Genomic DNA, 19,672 nt, shown 5'->3' with positions numbered 1-19,672 from the left:
ACCCTAGGTTACATATTTAGTAGCCTACTTAAGAAGTGGAATCTTTTTTGAAGTTTTATTTTATTCAAACCACCGTAGATCATAATATGCATGAACACTTTTTGAACCGTGCCAAAAGCAAATGCAGACTCAACCTTAGGCATTCAAATGAAGACAGACCGTATAATGAAAAAAGAAATGAAAGGAATTAGGAAATGATGCTGACACAGAAAATCATAAAAAACATCATTTCATTAACTTCTTGGGTGCAAAAAAAAGGGTGATAGGCAAGAAGAAATCAAGCGAGGGGACGTAAGAAAGAAGACAATGTAGAAGAAGGGAATTATAAAGTCTTATTCTTTTATGCTCGGATAGCTCCACCCAGGGCACCACCGCCGAACTGTTGATTACCTGGCCTTCTACCTTGTCCTCCAATTCCACCACCACCGCCGCGGCCACCACCTCCTCGCTGTCCGCCTCTACCGCCACGTCCACCACCACGTCCACCGTGGCCTTGGTCACGCTGGAAGGCGTTCGTCATGCCTTGTGTTCGCTGTTCAAGGGTCTTTTCGTTGGCTTCTAGTAGAGACATCGATTTGTCCGCGAGTGTGACGATCTGGCTCTGGAGTCGAGAAAGCTCAACTCCCTTGCGGAAGACGATGGCATCGTTAACCTGGTCGAGAGCAGCACCTAGCTCCTCGTGAGAGATCATGCGGCTGATAATAGCAGATATCCTCTTCTCCGAGAGCTCGAACATGGTGGCGAGGGTGCTGATGGAGAGGGTATCGTAGAATGGGGCGTAGGTGAAGAGGTAGGTGCGTAAACCTTCCTCTTGGATTTGCTCGGCGAGCATAACCTTGATCTTGTCGGGTTGAGCCATCAAGTCCCAGATCTTGATAGAGTTGAGGGTCGAGGAGGCCTTCTTCCAGTCACCAGCGGCAAGGAATTTGGCACTCATGATCACACCGTCACGGGTGTTCTCTGGTGGGCCGGTGAAGACTTGTCGCTCATTGTAGTCGAGCATCCTTCGGAAGGTCTTGGAGATGATTCGTCGCTTGAGTTCGGGGGATGATGAAGTTTGAGCCATCAGGGGAACTTCAAGGAACATGCTGGATGTTAGGTAGATGCACTCGAGGAGCTCGAGATTTATGTGCATATGGAAAGGAAGCTGGCGCTGGCGCTCAAGCTTTTCCTGCTCGGGCGAGACAGAGGAGTATCTTTGCATGATGATTCCCTGGGCCAAAAGCTCCTTTTGTCGTCCACTTCCGCAAACCTCGGAAAGGGTGTTTTGTGCTTCATAGACAAGGCCGGCACGGAAAGCACAGAGACCAATTTGTACGAGGGTTCGGTTGAAGAGGATCTGGGTGCTGACGTCAAAGTTTGAGATGTTCTCAGTAAGATGGGACATCAGCATGAGATCTCGGGCACGGTGGTATTTGTCGTGAAGAGCAAGGAAGTAGATCTGGCACAACATAGCACGGGCCCTTATGATACCATCGCTGTGTTCGAACAGATAGTTGCAGAGAGTTTGTACCAGAGCGGAGACATCTGTGCTCTTTGCGCGAGGGGTAATTCCCGAGTCAAGTTTCTCGGGGACAACCTTCCAGGAGTTTTCCTCCATTATAGTGACGACCTGAGCAGGCTTGAAGTAGACATGCTCTAGTCTTCTCATCAAAACTCTGTTCACGCTGTCCTGTCTGGGCTCGGATTTCTCGATCTCGTTCAGGTTCTCAACATAGATGAGGGCACGAACAATGTTGTTGTAGAGGAGCTGCTCGTCACTGAGTCTCTCAATATACTCTGCAGTGTGAGGGTCGATATGTTGCAGAGAGCGAGTAAGCTCGTCATCCAATCGTTCAACCAGAGAAACAATACTGCCAGGGACCTTGAGAACTTCACCAGGGGTAAGCTGGGGCATCTTCTCGTCATCTTCCCATTCCTCGGCACCCTCGGTAACAACATAGGAGGGGTTCTCCTCCAATGTCTGAAGCAGAGTTGTAATCTCCCCTTCGGCGAGCTTCCATTGGTCTGTACCCAAAAAGTTGTTTGGTGAGGTGGTGCTGAGATCGAAGCGGGTAGAGATGAGGGTCAAGAGGGTTCGGATGCTGTGGTATGGAGTAGTGGAGACTTCGAGGAGCTTTTCCATTGTTCGGATCTGTTCAAGGCGGTCGGTGTTCTTCTTTCCTCTGGACTCAACGACGACTCGGAGATGCTTGAGAATACTCTCTGGAGTATACTGGAGAGTCTTTCCACCGCGGCCAACGGTAGAGAATCCGGTGTCATCTCCAACCATGGCATCGTCCAAGCGGGCCGCCACACGAGGAGCACGTTCCACAACCACGGTCTCTTCCTCTTGCTCAGGCTCCATGTATTCCTCGTTGTTCTCCCTGTATTTCTCAATCTCGGCAGTGTACTCCTTGTTGTTCTTCTTTAGACGCTGCTTAACAGTGTTGAATCCCTTTGCGTTGTTGGCGTTCATCTTCTTCGTGGAAACCTTTTGTTTCGCAAGGGTCTCGTTCATGAAGTCCTCCAAATCAGCGATGGCCTTGATATAGATCTTTGGAGTAGGGCCAGACTGGGCAATTTTCGCTGTCTGCCTGTTCAATTTGTCGAATTCTATAAATGACGTTAGTTCATCCTCTGTCGTGCATAAAAAAACCCCCCGCCTCCCGACAATCTACCAGATCTCAAGACATACCCGTAGAAATAACCGCCCAATCGTTGATTCTCTCCGCATTGTCAATCATTTTGATCGTGTGTTCCAGCTCCTCTAGCCTCTTATCTTTCGCACTCTTCATAACAGTGACCCGATCTTCATCCTCGTCGACTTCAACGGCGGTCTTGGTTGATCTCAAGAAACTCTTAGCACCCTGCAGACCGCCCTCGTCATCGGAATCACTCTCGTCCTCAGAGGACTCCTCCTCGCTGGATTCTTCCTCGCTGGATTCCTCATCTTCTGCCTTCTCGCGATCGCTGTAGAGTTCCTCCTCGTCGGAGGACGAGCTTTCGCTGTCGCTCCCGCCGTGGAAAAAGCGAGACATCGTGTGTTGGTTAAGCGGCTTCTTTGGCGTGCTGAAGGACCAACGGAGGGGTTATATCGAACGGTGTTGTCGCAGTCCTTCTTTCTCCCAACTGGCCCAGGGTTGATAAGGTGACAAAAAAAATCTAAGCGAGCGTCGCTAGCCCGATCCGGTTAGCGCAGCCTCTGCGATCTCAACTCCAGAACATCGCGTTCATAAATCTACAGAGTACATTTACACCTATACAGAGGGCTTACATTGTATCCTTCGATGAGGATAGATGCAAGGACAAGCCTAGGAAGCATGCAGTCAGGCTGGGGGCCAATATACTAGGAGATATGGACTCCTTTACCCCGCGCGTTGATTCAACCTAAGCTCTGTCAAGGGCATATAGGAGGACCTCTACAGATACCATCTTCCTGGAACTCGAAGACTGTTGCCTTTGTTATTAGCATCTAATATACAAGTAGGCTAGTCGAGATATCTATATTATGCTGGCCATGCCGACTTTTACGATATCGACTACGGGTGGTTTCTTTCTGGCTCTGGTTAGCTCTTCCCATGGTTTCGGCCCTGACCTACCAAAGCCATAGATGTCATGATCTTGTCATGGCTGTCATCCCATTTTTGTGTATAAAAGTTGGGAGCTGCCTCCTCTCAACCTGAAATCGGCTTGATAAAACCTATTACACTTCGAGCTCAACGTCGATACAACGTTCATACTTGATACATATCTCATACTTGACAAAAAGCACGATGGTTTACGCGATAAAAATCGCTCTGGGTACAGGCACCAGCACCGACTCCCTGCTGTCATTTCAGCACTACCCCGAATTTCCTTCGGGTAAAAACGCCCCCGTCGGAGGAGAGGCCGTGGGCCAAAAGGGCTTCCTTAGCCAGGTTATGAAACCTGTCAAGACGTAAGTCACATCCACAATACTCTTTGCTTTAGCTTATCTAGCTGCTCTAATACTAAGTCTATGCCAGGTTCCTTTCCCTCTTCTATAAGGGTACAGCCCAGCAGAAGGCAGGTGACGGCCCAGGCGATGGAACGTAAGTGTTTCACCTTATTAAACCACATGAGAGAGGAATACCCTGAGTTAACATCTATATAGGGCCGCTGAAGGAGAGGGGAGTGAGGAGAGCGGGCCACTCCGCGACTGCTACAAAGTAGTAGCGTACGGACGGAAGGCTCCCCTGAGTCCGCTGGGTTTTGGCGTTCTTGCCTAATGCCCTGGAGAGTTTGAGAAGACAATTTATTGGTTGGGAATGCCCAGCTAATCATGACATGTATTTTTTTTTTTGCATTACATATGAACGACTACTATATTAATCTGTACATCAATATCTTCTGCTACTTGAATGACATACCATTATACCTATTATTCCTTCAGTCAACAACATATATGTCGAGAGCCTAAGATCCGAGTCATAATGAACATATATTCGATGCTGGGCTCAGTTACATGTAAATATTTGGTCGAGGATACGTCATTTGGATATCCCTATGCCTAGGGCATGCTTGAAGCTGGACCCTAAATGTATTATATACGGTTGGGCTACGAGTAACAAGTAAGCAGGTAGGTATAATACGTATGTATATAGATAAATAGATACCAACTCCAACGCTATGGATATAACAAACGGCGAACAAGGAACAAGTGCATCCTGAAAAAGAAATGACGTATAAAAATGTTGAGACAACAAAAAGCCATTGACGGTAGGAGAAAAAAAAGTAAGGATATAAAAATGTCAAGCGTTTGCCATCCTCCGGCTAGAGGATGATGTTATATTGATAAAGCCACGCTAGGAGAAGAGAAGAATAAGGGAAGAAGAAGAGGACGAAGAGGAAGAAACAAATAATAGAAAACAAGGGAAGCGTATCATATATGTTTTGTTTCGAGGTTCATAAACAAGGTCATTCTTGGATAGAGGTATTTCATCCACTCGTCCATCCCAGCAAGCAACATACACATATACCGCCCCGGTCTGCCTGTCCGTCTGACATGCTTCCTTCATTTTTCGACAATTTTTTTTTCTCACTCTCTCGCATCTTCCATGCTATCTTGCAAATTGCCCATTCTTCCGTCCGCCAGTAACGTCGTCGACCAAGTCAAATAAAGTCAAGTCAAATCAAATCAAGTCATATATCGATTATCCCAATGCCCAAAATCCAAATGTGTGAGTTATAGTGTGTGATGGTCTTCAGTGACCGTCATGAGCGCGCGCGTACGTGTGCGTGTATGTTGCAGCTCGTTTGCGTGGAGTATATAATGGTGTGTAAAGCATAGTGGAGTAGAGTGGAGTGGAATGTAGGGCGGGATGGGGTGGTAAATGTACAAAGTAGAGCCATCTCCAAGCCTCAGGGCTTAAAAGCTCAAAGGAAGAACCCGTTGCCAGCTTGGTTACTCACTAGTTAAACAGTAAGTATCAATGAGCCAGTCGCCATGCCATGGCATGCCATACCATTCCATACCATGGACGTGGAGGCGAACACTTAGTCGGTACAAATCGACATATCCGAATAGATGTGAATGTAGACAGTAACATCACTCAATGCCACTGATTCTGATTCATGAAGCCGTCGCCCAACGCTCCATCCTCGAGACTACGTATGAAGTCTCTGTTTCGGCCATGCGAGCCGTTGTTTCTCGCCCGACTTGTTCGCCGTTGGCCGCCCGCGCCGGAGCTCGATGAGTCCGCGTACCCGTCTGCTGGCGGCGGGTAATATGCTGGGCTAGGCTGTAGTCGGATAGGCGAGTTAGGGTCCAGATGGCTTGCTACACGCTGTATAGATTGCGGAATACCGCTTTGTTGTTGGTCCATTGTCGTAGCGCGCTGGCGGCTGGCGCGAGTAGTTGCTTGGGCGTATAAGTTCTGGGAACCGTATTGGGTTTGCTGTGGTGGAAGGGACATGTGGCCCGTTTGCATGATAGGCATTTGGTAGCCTTGTTGGGTAGGGTATGGTGGTGGAGGGCCTTGCTGCTGCTGCTGCGGTGGTGGTGGCGCCTGTTGTGGCTGCTGGGCAGTATACATATTATTGTAAACGGGTGGAGGTTGATTGTGGGGGGCGTTGAACTGGTTCATTTGCAGAGCATAGGCGGATTGCGCAGCGGAGTTTGCTTGGGCTTGAGCAGCCTGGGCGCGTTGCTTGGAGGTGGCTTCGGCCTGTTGCTGTTGTTGGACTCCCGGGGCAACGGACTTGTTCACGACTGAAGATTTGAGGTGAACGGGTGGAACGAAGGGTTGGGTGAACTTTTGCTGCGTGATGAAAGGGTGGAGTTTGGCCTGTTGCGGTGACCATCTTTCCAGGGGGTTAATGGATAAGAGGCCACGAACGAAGTCGATGAAAGCAACGCGGTTATTCATTTCTGTAGCCGGTGATTAATTAGTTTTATGCTTCATAGCTAGTCAAATTGAGATAAGGCTTACCTCTATCAATTTCGGCCTGCTTCATATTCTTCCTTGGCATCGCGTACGTCCTGATAATTTCTGGTAGCGTTGTAGCCTGGAAATATTTCTTGCTTGGCTGTTCCTTGGTGTTGTGTTCACGGGAATATTGCTCCATGCTCTTTAGCCTGAAGCTCCGTCGACCAAACTCATCCTGCGTCTTCTCAAAGAATTCTCCGGCTTGTTTCCCGTTCTCAAGCATCCAGGTTGGAGGCAGGCCAAGCATTTCTGTTATTCGGGAAATTTGGTTGTATTCTGACGAGCCGGGGAAGAGAGGGAGACCTAGGAATAGTTCAACTACGATGCAGCCAAGGGACCACATGTCGATTGCGGAGGAGTATCTGCAGGCTGCTGGTTAGCTGGTTTTTGCTTGTGGGGTATTGATGGTAATTCTCCACTTACGGTAACCCTAGAAGGACCTCAGGAGAACGATAGAATCTGGACTGGATATAGGTATAAACAGTCTGCCGTTCGTCACACGCAGATCCGAAATCTATAATTTTAATGATAGGGCTCTCAAGGCTGGGGGAAAGTTAGTTAATGCCCACTGATTGTCAACCTAGATAGAAGTAGAGGGGATAACGCACTTCTTCAACAAGATATTCTCAGGCTTCAAATCGCAATGTATCAGTCTTGCCTTGTTCAGCAAGGCAAGTCCATTCAGTAGTTGCTGAGCAAACACCCTTACGAGGGTAGTACTCAAGCCACGGAACTGGTTCTGTTTAATCAGTTCGTACAGATTGACGCTCAGCAATTCGAAGACCAGACATAGATGCTGGCGATGAATGAAGGTATCCTTCAGCCGAAGCAGGTGGTGGTCGTCATTCTTGTCCAGTTTGCTACTTATCTGTTTATTGTTAGCCGAATAGAGTGGATATAAGGATGCAAAGAATCTGCTAAACGTACTAGATCCAACACGGAAACCTCCATCATACTCTGGTTGAAGTATGCAGTCCTGTTCTTGATAACTTTCACGGCAATAACTTCCTGAGTTTTCAGATTTTGACATTTGACTACTTGTCCGAAGGTTCCTTGACCCAGGACATCGAGGATAAGATAGCGGTTCCTAATAGCCAGGTCGTTAGCACCGTCATTGGCTTGATATATGCAGCAAAAGGTGAGGCAGCCCGTACTTGTGGTTGGCTTCCTCGCTGCCGAGAATATCATTGACGTAAAGGATATAGTCACTATCATCGTTATCGTAGCCATCGTTCTTGACACCTTTACTTGGCTTGGTCAACACACGGCGAGGGTTCCTAGACGATTCGTACTTGAAAGTAGGGTTGCAGATTCGGTATGTTGCTGGTAGATGCGTGGTGAGCGCTTGTAGCGGCTAGTGCAGAGATAAGATAACGATTAGCGTTGGCTAGACAAGGAGTTGCGGGGTGAACAAGGACATACGCTGATAAATCCTCCCTCCGGGTTTGCTCGTCGAAAGGCCGGCTGTTTGTTAATCCTAGGCTTTAGCTCGCTGATAGACTTGATACTCTGGAACTTAGGCACGGGTCCTCTTCCCATTCCTGCACCGGGACTACCACTAGCGGGCTGGGGCTGGAAGGACGTTGGACGATGGGGCTTAGAGTCTTGGCCCTGGCCCTGATCCTGACCCTGACCAAACACAGAATGAAGCTGGAGCGTTGCGGACTGTGGGTAGTACCGTTCGGGGCTCATGTCGTTGGACTGCATGGGAGGTAGGCGGGGTGCGTGTGGTCGGGAGGGCGCAGCTGGAGTAATGTCAGCAAGATGTTCAATGTGTGGGTTGGTTCTATGTTTGGGGGTTGATCCATCAATGATGAAGGGGAAGAAATCATTTGATCTAGAGTTAGGTGACGGATCTTGGGATCTTGATCCATCTATGATGAGGGGAGAGGTGTGAGGTCTGGATTGCTTCCTCTCTTTGGACCGTGGATCTGGTGGTTCACTGAGTGATCCAAATCCATCAACAAAGAGAGGAGGGTGAAACCCTTGACCTAGAGAGGACTGAAACTGAGGCTGAGGCTGAAAGTGTAATTGAAACTGATCTAGAAACGTACATGGCGGTGACTGGTATGACTGAGAAGTCGAGAAGTTATTTGTATTGGTAGGCGAGGGATGCGAGCTGGACTGCGCCGTTGGCGGGAACCCGTAGGTATTCTGTGACGTGTTGGGACTGACGTTATACGGCAAGGCGGGCGAGAGGACGTTCATAGGCGAATATCTGCGGGCAGCGGTCGAGGATTCTTCATTCGCCAGGAATTGCGACGAACTCCGCTGGTGCGCCGCCGGCCGCGAGGGATATTTGGCCCTGTTGTACGGGTCTGCATCTTCCATGGGCGTGTCCTGGTCGAGGTCGCGGGTACTAGGCGTCCCAGCGCCGGTTCCTGTGCCAGACGGAGAGGAGGCCATGGAGCTCGGTCTGAGGCTCGAAGGCACCTTGGACACGGTGCCAGGCGGCTGGTATGTCTCGTACGTGAAGCCGCGAGGAGGCTGGTGTGTCTGTCCCTGGGAGTCTGCCGCCGTCTGAGCAGCGCTGGGAGTGAATTGCCCTCGCTTGTTACCCGGTATATCAGAGTAGTTCTGCCACTGTGGCTCCATGTTGGGCAGTGGTCTTGTAGTGTTCGTAGTAGCAGCAGCAGCAGCAGCGGTGGTGGTGGTGGGAGGTTGTTGATATATCGTAACCGTGCGTGTCGTTCGAGCGGAAGCGATTGTGAAACATACACCGCGCTATCTATCTCGCCGTTTCAGACGATCTGAGCAGCTGTCCGCCTGGATATGCCTCTAGGATGCGAGGATAGGGATCGGACGAGTAGAAGAGAGGTCGCGCCTGAACGGCTAAGACGGTGGGCAAAACGACGATGTCTAGGTCGAGCGAGGAGGGCAGCGCATTCTCGGACCGGCCAGACGTCGATGAGCTCGCAGCCGGAGGTAATTGCGGTATCTCTGCGGTCACCGTCGAGCCATGCGGTGGGATAGAGAGAGGACGGACGGTGGAGGAAGATAGGCTGGGGGACCTGCTGGTGGCGGCTGGACGAAGGAGGAGGAGGAGAGAGAGAGAGGCTAACGTGGGCAGAGTTAGACGACAAGTGTATCTGTCTGTCTGTCTGCCTGACCGTCTCTGTCTGTCTCTGTCGTGTCTGTCGCCGTCTGCTGTCCCTCCGTTGGGTGTCTGATGGAGAGGATGCGATGCAGGTGGAGGACGAGGTGGGAGGAAGTCGATGCGAGACGGGGTTGGCGCCAACCATCACATACAACTACAACAACATCTACACATTTACACAACTACAGACAGAGTACATATATCTACACTGTTGTATACATGATATCTATATATCTATGCTATGATACATGTATGAACATGCTCAGCATCTATGATATACTGGTACATCTTTGATGTCCGCGGTGGCTATTGCACCCCTGAGACCAGCCCAAGAGCTGCCGAGCTGCCCAGGACGATCAAGAGCTGCCTGATATACAGTCAAAGAGCCAGTGGAAGTGCTGCAACGGCCTCAGTAAGTGAGACGAGCTCTATCTCATTCAAGCTTCACCCGGCTTTAGTGGCAAGATCACATCTCTCATCTGTATACTCCCATCATCTTCTCCCATCATTTCTCCTTCTCCCGTCATCTATATCACCCTCATTAATGCCATAACTAACTGATCAGCCTTGATTCAGCCTTCGAGACGCTGCATAATTATCAAGACATAAATACGAACAGTGACTCGAGCTGACTAATCTGGCGTTTTCATCTTCATAGCTGGAGCTCAAGTTTGATATGAGTTAAACAGCGTCATATTGAGACAGGCATCGACAGCATGGTCCAGCGTCTCTTGTTCTACCTTGCACGGCAAGCTGCGCCTCTGTAAACGCTCTCACTTGGCTGACTCGGACTCGATACGTCACCCGTAATATCTCGCCTCGTCTCACAGAATCTAGGCAGCTATCTCATACTTCTTCGTTCCACGATGGCGGGGATAGGGATACAGGCGCCAGATGAGGCCCGAGCAGACTCGCCAGAGACGTCTGCAGAAACCCAAGTTACACTAGACGAGCCCTCGCAGCAGCTGGCGGACGAGACGGCGATGGCGAGCCAGGAGGCCGGCGACGAGTCGAGTCGGCTGCGAGCTCTCAACGCTGATATCAGAGACCAGGAGGACTTGGAGAGGGATATCACTCGCCAGGTAGGCCTGGATGGACATGTTCGAGGGGCTCTGTAGACAGGTCTAACGTATTTGATAGGCCGATAAGCTATTGAAGGAACAGGCTAATGAGCGAGACATACGACGCCTGGAACGTACTAGACATGAGAAAGTGTACGCTCCTACCCTTCCTTGACTTGCGCGAGATGCTCTAGTAACAGGCTTGCCGGTGCAGGAAGATCGAATCCCAGATCCTCAGGCTCCACCAACGGCTTTCCGAACCCATAGGAACCTCCGCCAGAGTGAAGTTCGAAGGAGACATAAAAAACGCCGAAACCCGGTTGACGCAGCTAGAGACCGACCTGCAGGAGATACAGCAGCGCATCGAAGAGCGGAGTACGCAAGAGGATGGTGCTGGTGGTGGCCATGAAGAAGGGTCGGCGGCAGGGAGACTGCCCAATGAGTCGCGGAGGGATTATCTTATCCGGACGGGAAAGATTACGCCCTTTTCGCGCATGAGCGGTGGTGGAGCGAGAGACGATGTGGCTACGACGTTGCAGGGTGCTCTGCTTGATGCGGAGGAGGAAAGAGAGGAAGAGATCGCGATGGAAGAGGCGAGTGGGCAGCCGGTTGCCTCGCACCGACACCTGATGAAGCCTGGGTTCGATGATAGTGAAGCAAATGACCAGTTTGAGGTTACTTCACGGCCGTCGAAACGACGAAAGGTTACGGGTGGACCGGGCCTGGAGGCGAGTTCTCCTGCAAAGTCGGATGAGGACTACGCTGATGCCGGAGCGGAGGCAGAGAGCTCGGAGGAATCATCTGTTGAAGCGGAAGAACTGGATTCGGACGATTCGACTGCTCAAGCTAAAAGGAAGAAGGGAAAAGGCAAAGGGAAAACATCTACCGCTGTCATTGAAGATTTCAAGGGCGTGGATGATGGGGACGAGAGGGTATACCAATCGCGACTGCGAGACTGGGTGCAAAGACGGTCCGAGGCTCGCGATCGTGCAAAATTAGAGGCTCTCAATCTTTCAAGAGATGACGAAAGTAAACCTGATAATCATGATGCGCAAGCCCCTGAACAGGAGGAATGGTATCTCCCACATCCAACAACGCCAGACACCGTACTACATGGTGGCTACCAACTTCCCGGAGACATATACCCGTATCTCTTTGACTACCAAAAGACCGGCGTCAAATGGCTATGGGAGCTCCACCAGCAGCAAGTCGGCGGCATCATAGGCGATGAAATGGGTCTCGGCAAGACGATCCAAGTCATTGGATTCCTGGCTGGTCTACATTACAGCAAGAAACTTAACGGTCCTATTATCGTTGTCTGCCCTCCCACCGTCATGAAGCAATGGGTAAACGAGTTCCATCGCTGGTGGCCTCCATTCCGTGTCTCGATACTACATACCTCTGGGAGCGGGATGGTGAATCTCAAAAGCGAAAGCCTGGCTGAAGACCGATATACGTCGGGGGCATGGGGTGATCGGAATTCTAGCTCGCAACGAGGTAACAAAGCTGCTCGCCGCATCTTGAAACGCGTGCTGGAAGATGGTCATGTTCTAGTCACTACGTACGCTGGGTTGCAGACGTATGCCTCTCTCTTGATACCTGTGGACTGGGGCATCGCAGTCTTGGATGAAGGTCATAAGATCCGCAACCCGGATACCTCCATCACTATCCACTGCAAGGAACTACGTACCTCACACCGACTTATCCTCTCCGGAACTCCCATGCAGAATAATCTGACCGAGCTATGGTCGTTATTCGACTTCGTCTTCCCCATGCGTCTAGGCACGCTGGTCAATTTTAGGAACCAGTTCGAGTTCCCCATCCGAACGGGCGGGTACGCTAATGCCTCGAACTTGCAGGTTCAGACGGCAGCGAAGTGTGCAGAGACGCTCAAGGATGCAATAAGCCCATACCTACTTCAACGGTTCAAAATGGACGTTGCAGCCGACTTGCCGAAGAAGAGCGAGCAGGTACTGTTCTGTAAACTTACGAAGATACAGAGGACGGCGTATGAGGCGTTTTTAGCCTCGGGAGAGATGTCGTCTATCCTACGCGGACGGAGAGAGGCGCTTTACGGCATCGATATGCTAAGGAAAATATGCAACCATCCGGATCTCACGCAACATAAGACGTTATCCCTGAAAACGGATTATAACTATGGCAGCGGCGCAAAATCGGGGAAGATGCAGGTTGTCAAGTCCCTTTTAGAGTTGTGGAGGGACACAGGCCACAAGACGCTGTTGTTCGCTCAGCATCGAATCATGCTCGATATCCTAGAGCGGTTCATCAAGGGCTTTAACGGCTTTAATTATCGGCGCATGGACGGGAACACGCCGATAAAGGCCCGCCAGGGGATGGTTGATGAATTCAATAATGATCCAGACCTACATGTGTTCTTACTCACGACGAAGGTGGGTGGGCTAGGGGTGAACCTTACAGGTGCAGATAGGGTGATTATTTATGATCCAGACTGGAACCCGTCCACAGACGTGCAGGCGCACGAGAGGGCATGGAGGCTAGGCCAGAAGCGTGAGGTGACCATCTATCGGTTGATGACCGCTGGCACGATCGAGGAGAAGATATACCACAGACAGATCTTCAAGCAGTTCCTGGCGAATAAAATTCTACGGGACCCCAAGCAACGCCAGACCTTCCAGATGAGTGATATACAAGACCTGTTTACGCTAGGAGGTGATGGTCCTACGGAGACAAGCCAGATGTTCAAGGAAGCAGATGTCGTGTATGAGGATGATTCTGCAAAGGGCAAGGGCCCTAGATCTACCGGTCAACAGCAACAACGGCGGCGACAGGCCGAAAATAAACCTGCTCCGAAGGAAGAAGACCAGAGAATCAGCCGGGTCACTGGCGTTGCAGGTGTGGAAGAATATCAAGGCGAAGTTAGCACACCAGGCACACCACAGCAGCCAAAAGACGGAGACAGGACTGGAAGTGAGAAGCCCGATACAGACAGCCGCTTGATGGAGAGTATCTTCTCACGTTCTGGCGTGCTCTCGGCCCTCGAACATGACCAGATCATCCACGGCAAACGAACGGTCAAAGCAGACCCGAAAATCATTGAAACGGAAGCCAAGCGTGTTGCAGCAGAGGCAGCCAAGGAGCTCCTCAAAGCAGAAGAGCTTGCTCGCACAGTACCAGTCGGCACACCCACCTGGACAGGACAGTTTGGAACCGCAGGACGACCAGGCGTTAACGTTGCGCCATCCGGTACGTCATCCATCTATTCTGGCGGAGGAAGCACCGTCCGTCGAGCGATGGGCGGACCATCCTCTGCCAGCCTGCTTGCAAATCTTGCCAACCGCAGTGCTGGAGGCGGCAGAACCGGCTCTGGCACCAGCTCTCCATCTGCATCAGCTTCTGCTTCTGCTTCTGCGGCCGGCACACCACGGACCGGGACGCCGACGGGGAAGGACTTTATGGTTATGATACGGGACTATATCATCACACACGGGGGAGCGGTGCATACGCAGATGCTGGTCGATCGTTTTAACAGATTCTGCGACTCGCCGCGGGCAACGGCGGAGTTCAAGGAGATTCTTCGCACGATCGCCGTGCTTGACAAGTCAGGCTCAGGCTCAGGATCACGGAGAGGGAAATGGGTGCTGAAGCCTGAATATGCGAAAAAGTGATTCTTCCCATAATGTACAACAATTACTCTATATTCATCTAAACATATATCTGTCTATTATGTTTATGCTGTTAGTTATATGTCTATTATCATTGTCAATGCTGTTAATGTGTTGCTAATAAAAGAAGCTGAAACTCGATGCGTATCAGGGGTAACCGTACTGTAACTTAAACACGTGATCCGCCCTTTCTATTTCCTCTTTTGGTAATTTATTGACCCCCATGCCGCGTATCGTACCGTCACGCCGATCCACGATCTTGTCCGCGTCTAAAAAGTGTCTAAAAGTGTCTCATTCCTGGCCCAAGCAAGACTTTGTCTCACTTTCTTCAACGCAGCCAACGCTCGTTCTGCGTCCTCGATAAGGGCCTGCTTCTGTTCTTCACGCTCTTTTCCTCGCTTTCGATCTCGCTCTGTCTGTACTTACGCCTTTGACGTATCGTTAATCCTACCTTCGCTGCAACCTCGGTCCTCTGCATTCTCACAGCACCTCCTTTAATCATTACGACCGACTCGTCATCTCAACGACAGAAACAGCTGCGAGGAATCGATCAGCCTAGCAACTACGGAATCTTACTCAGGTCCTCGCTTCTACACCCTCGTTAACGAAGTGTTTCGACTTGATTGCGTGCGACTGGCGTTACCCCGGACAACCAGTTCCTCAAAAATATTTGGGATCCGTTCAACAGCCTGCCAACCGAGGGCAGTGTGAAAAGGTGGTTTTGTTCACCGTAGGGGTCCTATATTGATAGTTTATTTGGTGGACGAGAATATCTCAAGATGAGGTCGATTAAATTCACATTCGTTCTACTCTCGCTGGTGATATTGGTGTCACTCGTTTCGTCGTTTTCCCCTCCACAAAACACCGGACTTGCAAGAAGGCAAGATTGTGAGTTCATTCCACGACTGAACTTGGCTCTTTAAGACCCAACATTTCTAACTTCTCCGTCTCAATAGCCTCCTCCGGTGATTCAAGCCAAACGGACAAGCCAACAGACAAGCCTACAGACAAGCCAAGTCAAACTTCTGAGAACAACAGTCAGACCACAGGATCAGACAGCGGAAAGGGAAGCGGGAGTGACAAGCCCACTCCAACCGAAAAGGATGGAAGCCAAAGTGGCTCCAAGACAGACGACAAGGGAACCAAGACCACCAAGAAGCCTAAGAGCACATTTGTCGACCCCCGTAAACCAGCTGGTGGCATTGCCATGGTCACGCCTGGTGTCTTTGACCCTTCAACCTATGTAAAGATTGGAGACAAAGCTACTTTCGCCTGGAATTATACCTCCCTGGTCATAACGCCATCCGCAGTCGATGTGGTTGCGTACTGCTCGGCAAACGATCATTACTACACCATTGCGTCAAACAAGACTGTCGAAGAAACCGGGAAAGCCGTCTGGGACACTGAGCCATACGAAACTGCTGGCATTCGCCTTTTGGTCGAACATTATACCCTGATTGTACACGATGTCAAACGTGGTCCCACCGATGCTGCCCCAGCTGGTGAACTAGGGAACTCCAGGCCCTTTGTTTTCGGAGTCTACTCTCCCAAGACCGATCCAAATCTCAAGAGTACGTTAAAACCCCGAAGCCTTGGTCAATATTCTTTTCCTTGCTCGTGCTAACCTGACATCTTCCTAATAGAACGAGCTATGGGTAGCGCAGCTATCTCAAACACAGAGCGTCAAGCTCTCTGCTTCATGTTTGGAATGATCGGCATCACCATCGCTTCGTTCACCTGGTTTGCTAGTGGGCTGGGCTTATTTGCTTAAGACACTATTCAACATTCAGCTCATTATCTACTGACACGACCTTTTCCCGAAAATATAAACATTTTAACTCTACCCCCAGCTTTGGGGTTCATTTATTCATTTACTGATGCCGTTTGAGTCTGAGTTCCACTGCGAGCGACTCCCCCCTTTTTTGTTTGACTTGATGCTTCGTTTTCCAACCACGGATCTAACAACACCTTTCAAGATATAATTTATTTTTCATTTCTCTCCTTCGTTCGATAATAGTGCACTTGATGGGACTGGGCTGGTCGAGGTTGTATATAACATCTGTATCTTTGGTTTGGAGTTTTGCTTCGGGCTTGTTTGCAACAAGGAATTCATAATGGAGAAAAGCAGATGTTTCCACCATAATACTAATACTTGTTTCGGCCTGTGAGCAATCGCTATGCGGTAGGTTCGGGTGCTGGCTTTCTACGCTGAGGCTACCACGATAGGGCAAACATATGGTTCTTGTTTTTGGTATCTCTCATTGACGTCTGCTTTATGCCATTTGGGCTAGCTATTCATCTATAAGTTGGCTTGGAACCCGGAATGTTGCCTTTTGTTCCAGACAAACAAGCTGCATTAATCATGCAGGATGGAGGGAGAAGTTTGACCATCAAATTATCCCATCATCGCCCATACATATGTCCAAATGCAAGGAACCGGGTAATAGCAGCATCGGGGTAGAGTAGCAGGCTAGACCTACTTCTATGGCACTTTTCAGGAGTAAATATCGGCCGTATGCCGGTCGTAACCTAGACCTGGAAAAGTGCCTGAACTAATGCACAGAAAAGAATCTAGGGCGCCTTTACTCCTTGTACATGACGTCAGGATATGGATGTAGGCTTTGTCATTAATACTAATGTTTGTTTCTTCTTGAAGTCAAAGCAATGCCACTACACTATCGAAACAAACTGACCAGTCCCTATCATGCCTGCGAGTTTGATCACGTTAAAAAGCAAAATAAGGAGAGGTCAATATCATGCCTGATTGAGTGTTTGCTTTGTTATTCTTGGGCTAATGGAGGAGTGAATTAGGCTGGTAAGAAGCCGGGCAAGGTCGGCGAGATGGCGAACATACATATTGGGTAGTACTAGAAAGTCATATGCTAAACAAGATGGCAACCTTTGCATTTGATGAGATGGGCGGTGAGATCCGATATGGGATGCAGGGTGTGTCTGTTGAAGAATAACCGGTTTGTCTTGTAATTATATAAACACAGGCACGGGAAAGGATACGGAGTAGCAAAAGAAACGAAAAACATGAACCATACGGCCTAGTCTAGTGATTGACCTACATACTCAAAGCTCCACCGAAGATTTTCAAGCTTGTTAATCTCCACGTCTGAGAGCCCTTTGTTGATCAACACTTCAAACGCCGTCGAATATCGTGGCAAATTTAGCCTATCTATACGGAGTTCTAGGCGGCTAGAGACTCTCGGGATAATGGTATTCTATCGCCCACGACATCAAATCGGCTGGATATGGCCTAAAGACCCCCAGCCAGGGAATCCGCTGAAATGGCCGATGGGGAGGAGATTCAAGGATGTCCTCCTCAACAAAGGTCCGGATATGTTTATCGGGCGTATCGATAAGCCGTCTACAACTCCGCATACCCCTCGATGGTCAAGGTGGCACGATATATATGGCTGGCAAGGTGACGGGGATGAGAACATGTTGCCGCCCATCCTGCCATTCTCTGATCGAAAGCTGAAGAGGTATGACTTTCGAACAAGAAGGTATCGAAACCCGGATGAGAAATCTTGGAGTTTTGTGCAGTATCCTGATACGAACGAACACGGCAGTATAAACACGCCGGTTACTGTTTGGGATGCCGATGGCATACAGTACTCCTATCCTCACTGGCAACTCCATCATGGGGAAGGAGGATGGCAAGGTCATGGGCAATAAAGGGCGGCTCTTGGTCCTGGCTGGCCTTAGGACGAGGGGTTGTTGGGATATATTCAAACACACAGTGGATGGAATGCCTCCCAGATTGTTTTGGCGCTGTCATTAGGTGCAGCTACCGTCTTTGGTTTTCTAACAGTAGGAAGTTGGGCTTTGGCGTTGATCATTTTCCTACACGCAACACAAGGCGATCTCTTTATGTTGGTGTAAGAAGCGATCATTTCCTATTGTAATTATCGAGTTAGATGCAATAGATACCATCGATGAGGGAATGGGAAGTTATAAGAAGAGCGCAAGTATATGTTAATTGGTCCATGGATAGAGACTTACCAGTAGATACTGAAGATCCCATTTCCGCTGCCGGGACTGGATACAATCCATAACTTCTGATGCTAACTTCGGTTGACTGTGCTGGAACCCCATGCTCACATGCCACATTTCCGAATCGTGTCCTACGGCGCCACGTGTCCGCTGCACATAAAAAGTTATCGATATGCTCTGTAGCTCTGCGGAAAACCGCTCCGTGTCATCGAAAGACAAAATTTGTAGATTGATGCCTGGTATGTTTCGCGCCTTGAAAGCTTCGACTATGCCTCTCCAACCTCCAGGTGTCGATTCTAGTTTATCCTTCTCGAGCTTGTCTTGTTGCGTCAACTTCATTTCTTCCATCTGCTTTTCTTCCCGGTCAAGAGATGCAAGAACTTCCTCGTAATCATTCTCCCATACGTTGCTCATATGTGGATATTCGCCGTTTCGCTCTTTGAGTCTTGCATCCACATGATCGAGGATATCAATCATCTCGGGTGAGTTCCACGAGGTTCTGAAGCTGTCTATCTCCGCCATCCCGTCACGAGCTGCCTGTGATAGTTCCTGGCATAGCTCTTGGGGTGATTTCTGATACTTATCGCACCCGGGAGGCTGGGTTATCACGGGTTTTAGAGGGCCTAGTAGACGTGCTGGGACAAGGCCACGAAGTTGGTTGATCTAATTTCTGATCAGCATACACTTATACAAGACGATATAAACCAATGTTCGGAATCAGCCATCAAATAATACATCTATTGATCAATACTCACTTTACCGTGCATCTGTTGCAGAGTGTATAATGCAGATACCAGCTGCCGCTCCTCGTTCCAGTTCTCTGCTGAGTTTCTAGTTCCATTAATATGTGAGTCGTCGGTTGGCTCAGCCTTCACGGGGTTGGTGTCTCCTAGCATGTTCGAAGGCGGTGCATTTGACTGGCCGGTGCCATTAACGTTAACGTCTGTCTGAGGGTTCATATTCATCTGGCTAGATATGGGGACGGCTGTTCCTTGGGCAGGGCTGTTATAGGAGTTGGTATAGCTAGTCGGTATTCTGCTTTCCATGTGATGACACTGGAACGGGGCGCAGGTGCGAGATACCTCCAGTGACCTGATATATAAGTCTCACACTCGTCCTCTGTGCTCAACGGCGAGGAAGGTGAAGATTATATATATTTAAATGCATATATAGAACCGTGGTTGATGTTTCCTCAATGACGAACGAGCGGAGGTTAAAGTATGGGTGATCCACGTGACCGCGAACATGCTGGGCTGGGCTTCTACCACGCCAATATAGAATCTAATAGCGGTCAAATAGTAGTGGCGGATCAAATACTGTGATATCCCCCTTTACGCAGTTACAGAAGCTCGTGTAGCCTGCTGCTAATATCTCGCAGAGACCAGGAGGTAGGCTGCCCTCCAGGTGCGCAGAAGCGACGGATTGCCCGCTGACTGATAT

General features: G+C 49.6%; 6 protein-coding genes across 6 annotated transcripts; 3 read left to right on the top strand and 3 right to left on the bottom strand.

The window, feature by feature from the left end:
* Positions 1-340: 340 nt before the first annotated feature.
* Positions 341-3,020, bottom strand: GIQ15_01763 (eukaryotic translation initiation factor 3 subunit C; the record flags this gene model as incomplete). The annotated part of the gene is made up of 2 exons (XM_033549180.1): positions 341-2,595; positions 2,678-3,020. The coding sequence occupies 2 exons, from the start codon at positions 3,018-3,020 to the stop codon at positions 341-343; spliced, it is 2,598 nt and encodes an 865-aa protein (XP_033410131.1).
* Positions 3,021-3,755: 735 nt separating this feature from the next.
* Positions 3,756-4,229, top strand: GIQ15_01762 (uncharacterized protein; the record flags this gene model as incomplete). The annotated part of the gene is made up of 3 exons (XM_033549179.1): positions 3,756-3,919; positions 3,987-4,052; positions 4,115-4,229. The coding sequence occupies 3 exons, from the start codon at positions 3,756-3,758 to the stop codon at positions 4,227-4,229; spliced, it is 345 nt and encodes a 114-aa protein (XP_033410130.1).
* Positions 4,230-5,552: 1,323 nt separating this feature from the next.
* On the bottom strand, positions 5,553-9,023 carry GIQ15_01761 (CMGC/DYRK/YAK protein kinase; the record flags this gene model as incomplete). Its single annotated transcript, XM_033549178.1, has 8 exons — positions 5,553-6,370; positions 6,432-6,790; positions 6,852-6,971; positions 7,037-7,296; positions 7,356-7,515; positions 7,583-7,782; positions 7,851-8,173; positions 8,483-9,023. The coding sequence occupies 8 exons, from the start codon at positions 9,021-9,023 to the stop codon at positions 5,553-5,555; spliced, it is 2,781 nt and encodes a 926-aa protein (XP_033410129.1).
* Positions 9,024-10,391: 1,368 nt separating this feature from the next.
* On the top strand, positions 10,392-14,233 carry GIQ15_01760 (DNA repair and recombination protein RAD26; the record flags this gene model as incomplete). The annotated part of the gene is made up of 3 exons (XM_033549177.1): positions 10,392-10,607; positions 10,666-10,739; positions 10,801-14,233. 3 exons carry the CDS (start codon positions 10,392-10,394, stop codon positions 14,231-14,233), a joined length of 3,723 nt encoding a protein of 1,240 aa, XP_033410128.1.
* A 776-nt stretch (positions 14,234-15,009) lies between these two features.
* On the top strand, positions 15,010-16,001 carry GIQ15_01759 (uncharacterized protein; the record flags this gene model as incomplete). The annotated part of the gene is made up of 3 exons (XM_033549176.1): positions 15,010-15,118; positions 15,187-15,801; positions 15,874-16,001. The coding sequence occupies 3 exons, from the start codon at positions 15,010-15,012 to the stop codon at positions 15,999-16,001; spliced, it is 852 nt and encodes a 283-aa protein (XP_033410127.1).
* A 1,966-nt stretch (positions 16,002-17,967) lies between these two features.
* Positions 17,968-19,197, bottom strand: GIQ15_01758 (uncharacterized protein; the record flags this gene model as incomplete). Its single annotated transcript, XM_033549175.1, has 3 exons — positions 17,968-18,135; positions 18,242-18,895; positions 18,988-19,197. 3 exons carry the CDS (start codon positions 19,195-19,197, stop codon positions 17,968-17,970), a joined length of 1,032 nt encoding a protein of 343 aa, XP_033410126.1.
* Between the last annotated feature and the right edge of the window lie 475 nt (positions 19,198-19,672).

This window comes from Arthroderma uncinatum (genome assembly GCF_011692745.1).
Source record: "Arthroderma uncinatum strain CBS 119779 chromosome Unknown scaffold1, whole genome shotgun sequence".
NCBI classification, from domain to species: domain Eukaryota; kingdom Fungi; phylum Ascomycota; class Eurotiomycetes; order Onygenales; family Arthrodermataceae; genus Arthroderma; species Arthroderma uncinatum.
The sequence above is the reverse complement of the archived record's forward strand: the minus strand, read 5'-3'. Positions and strand labels throughout refer to the sequence as shown.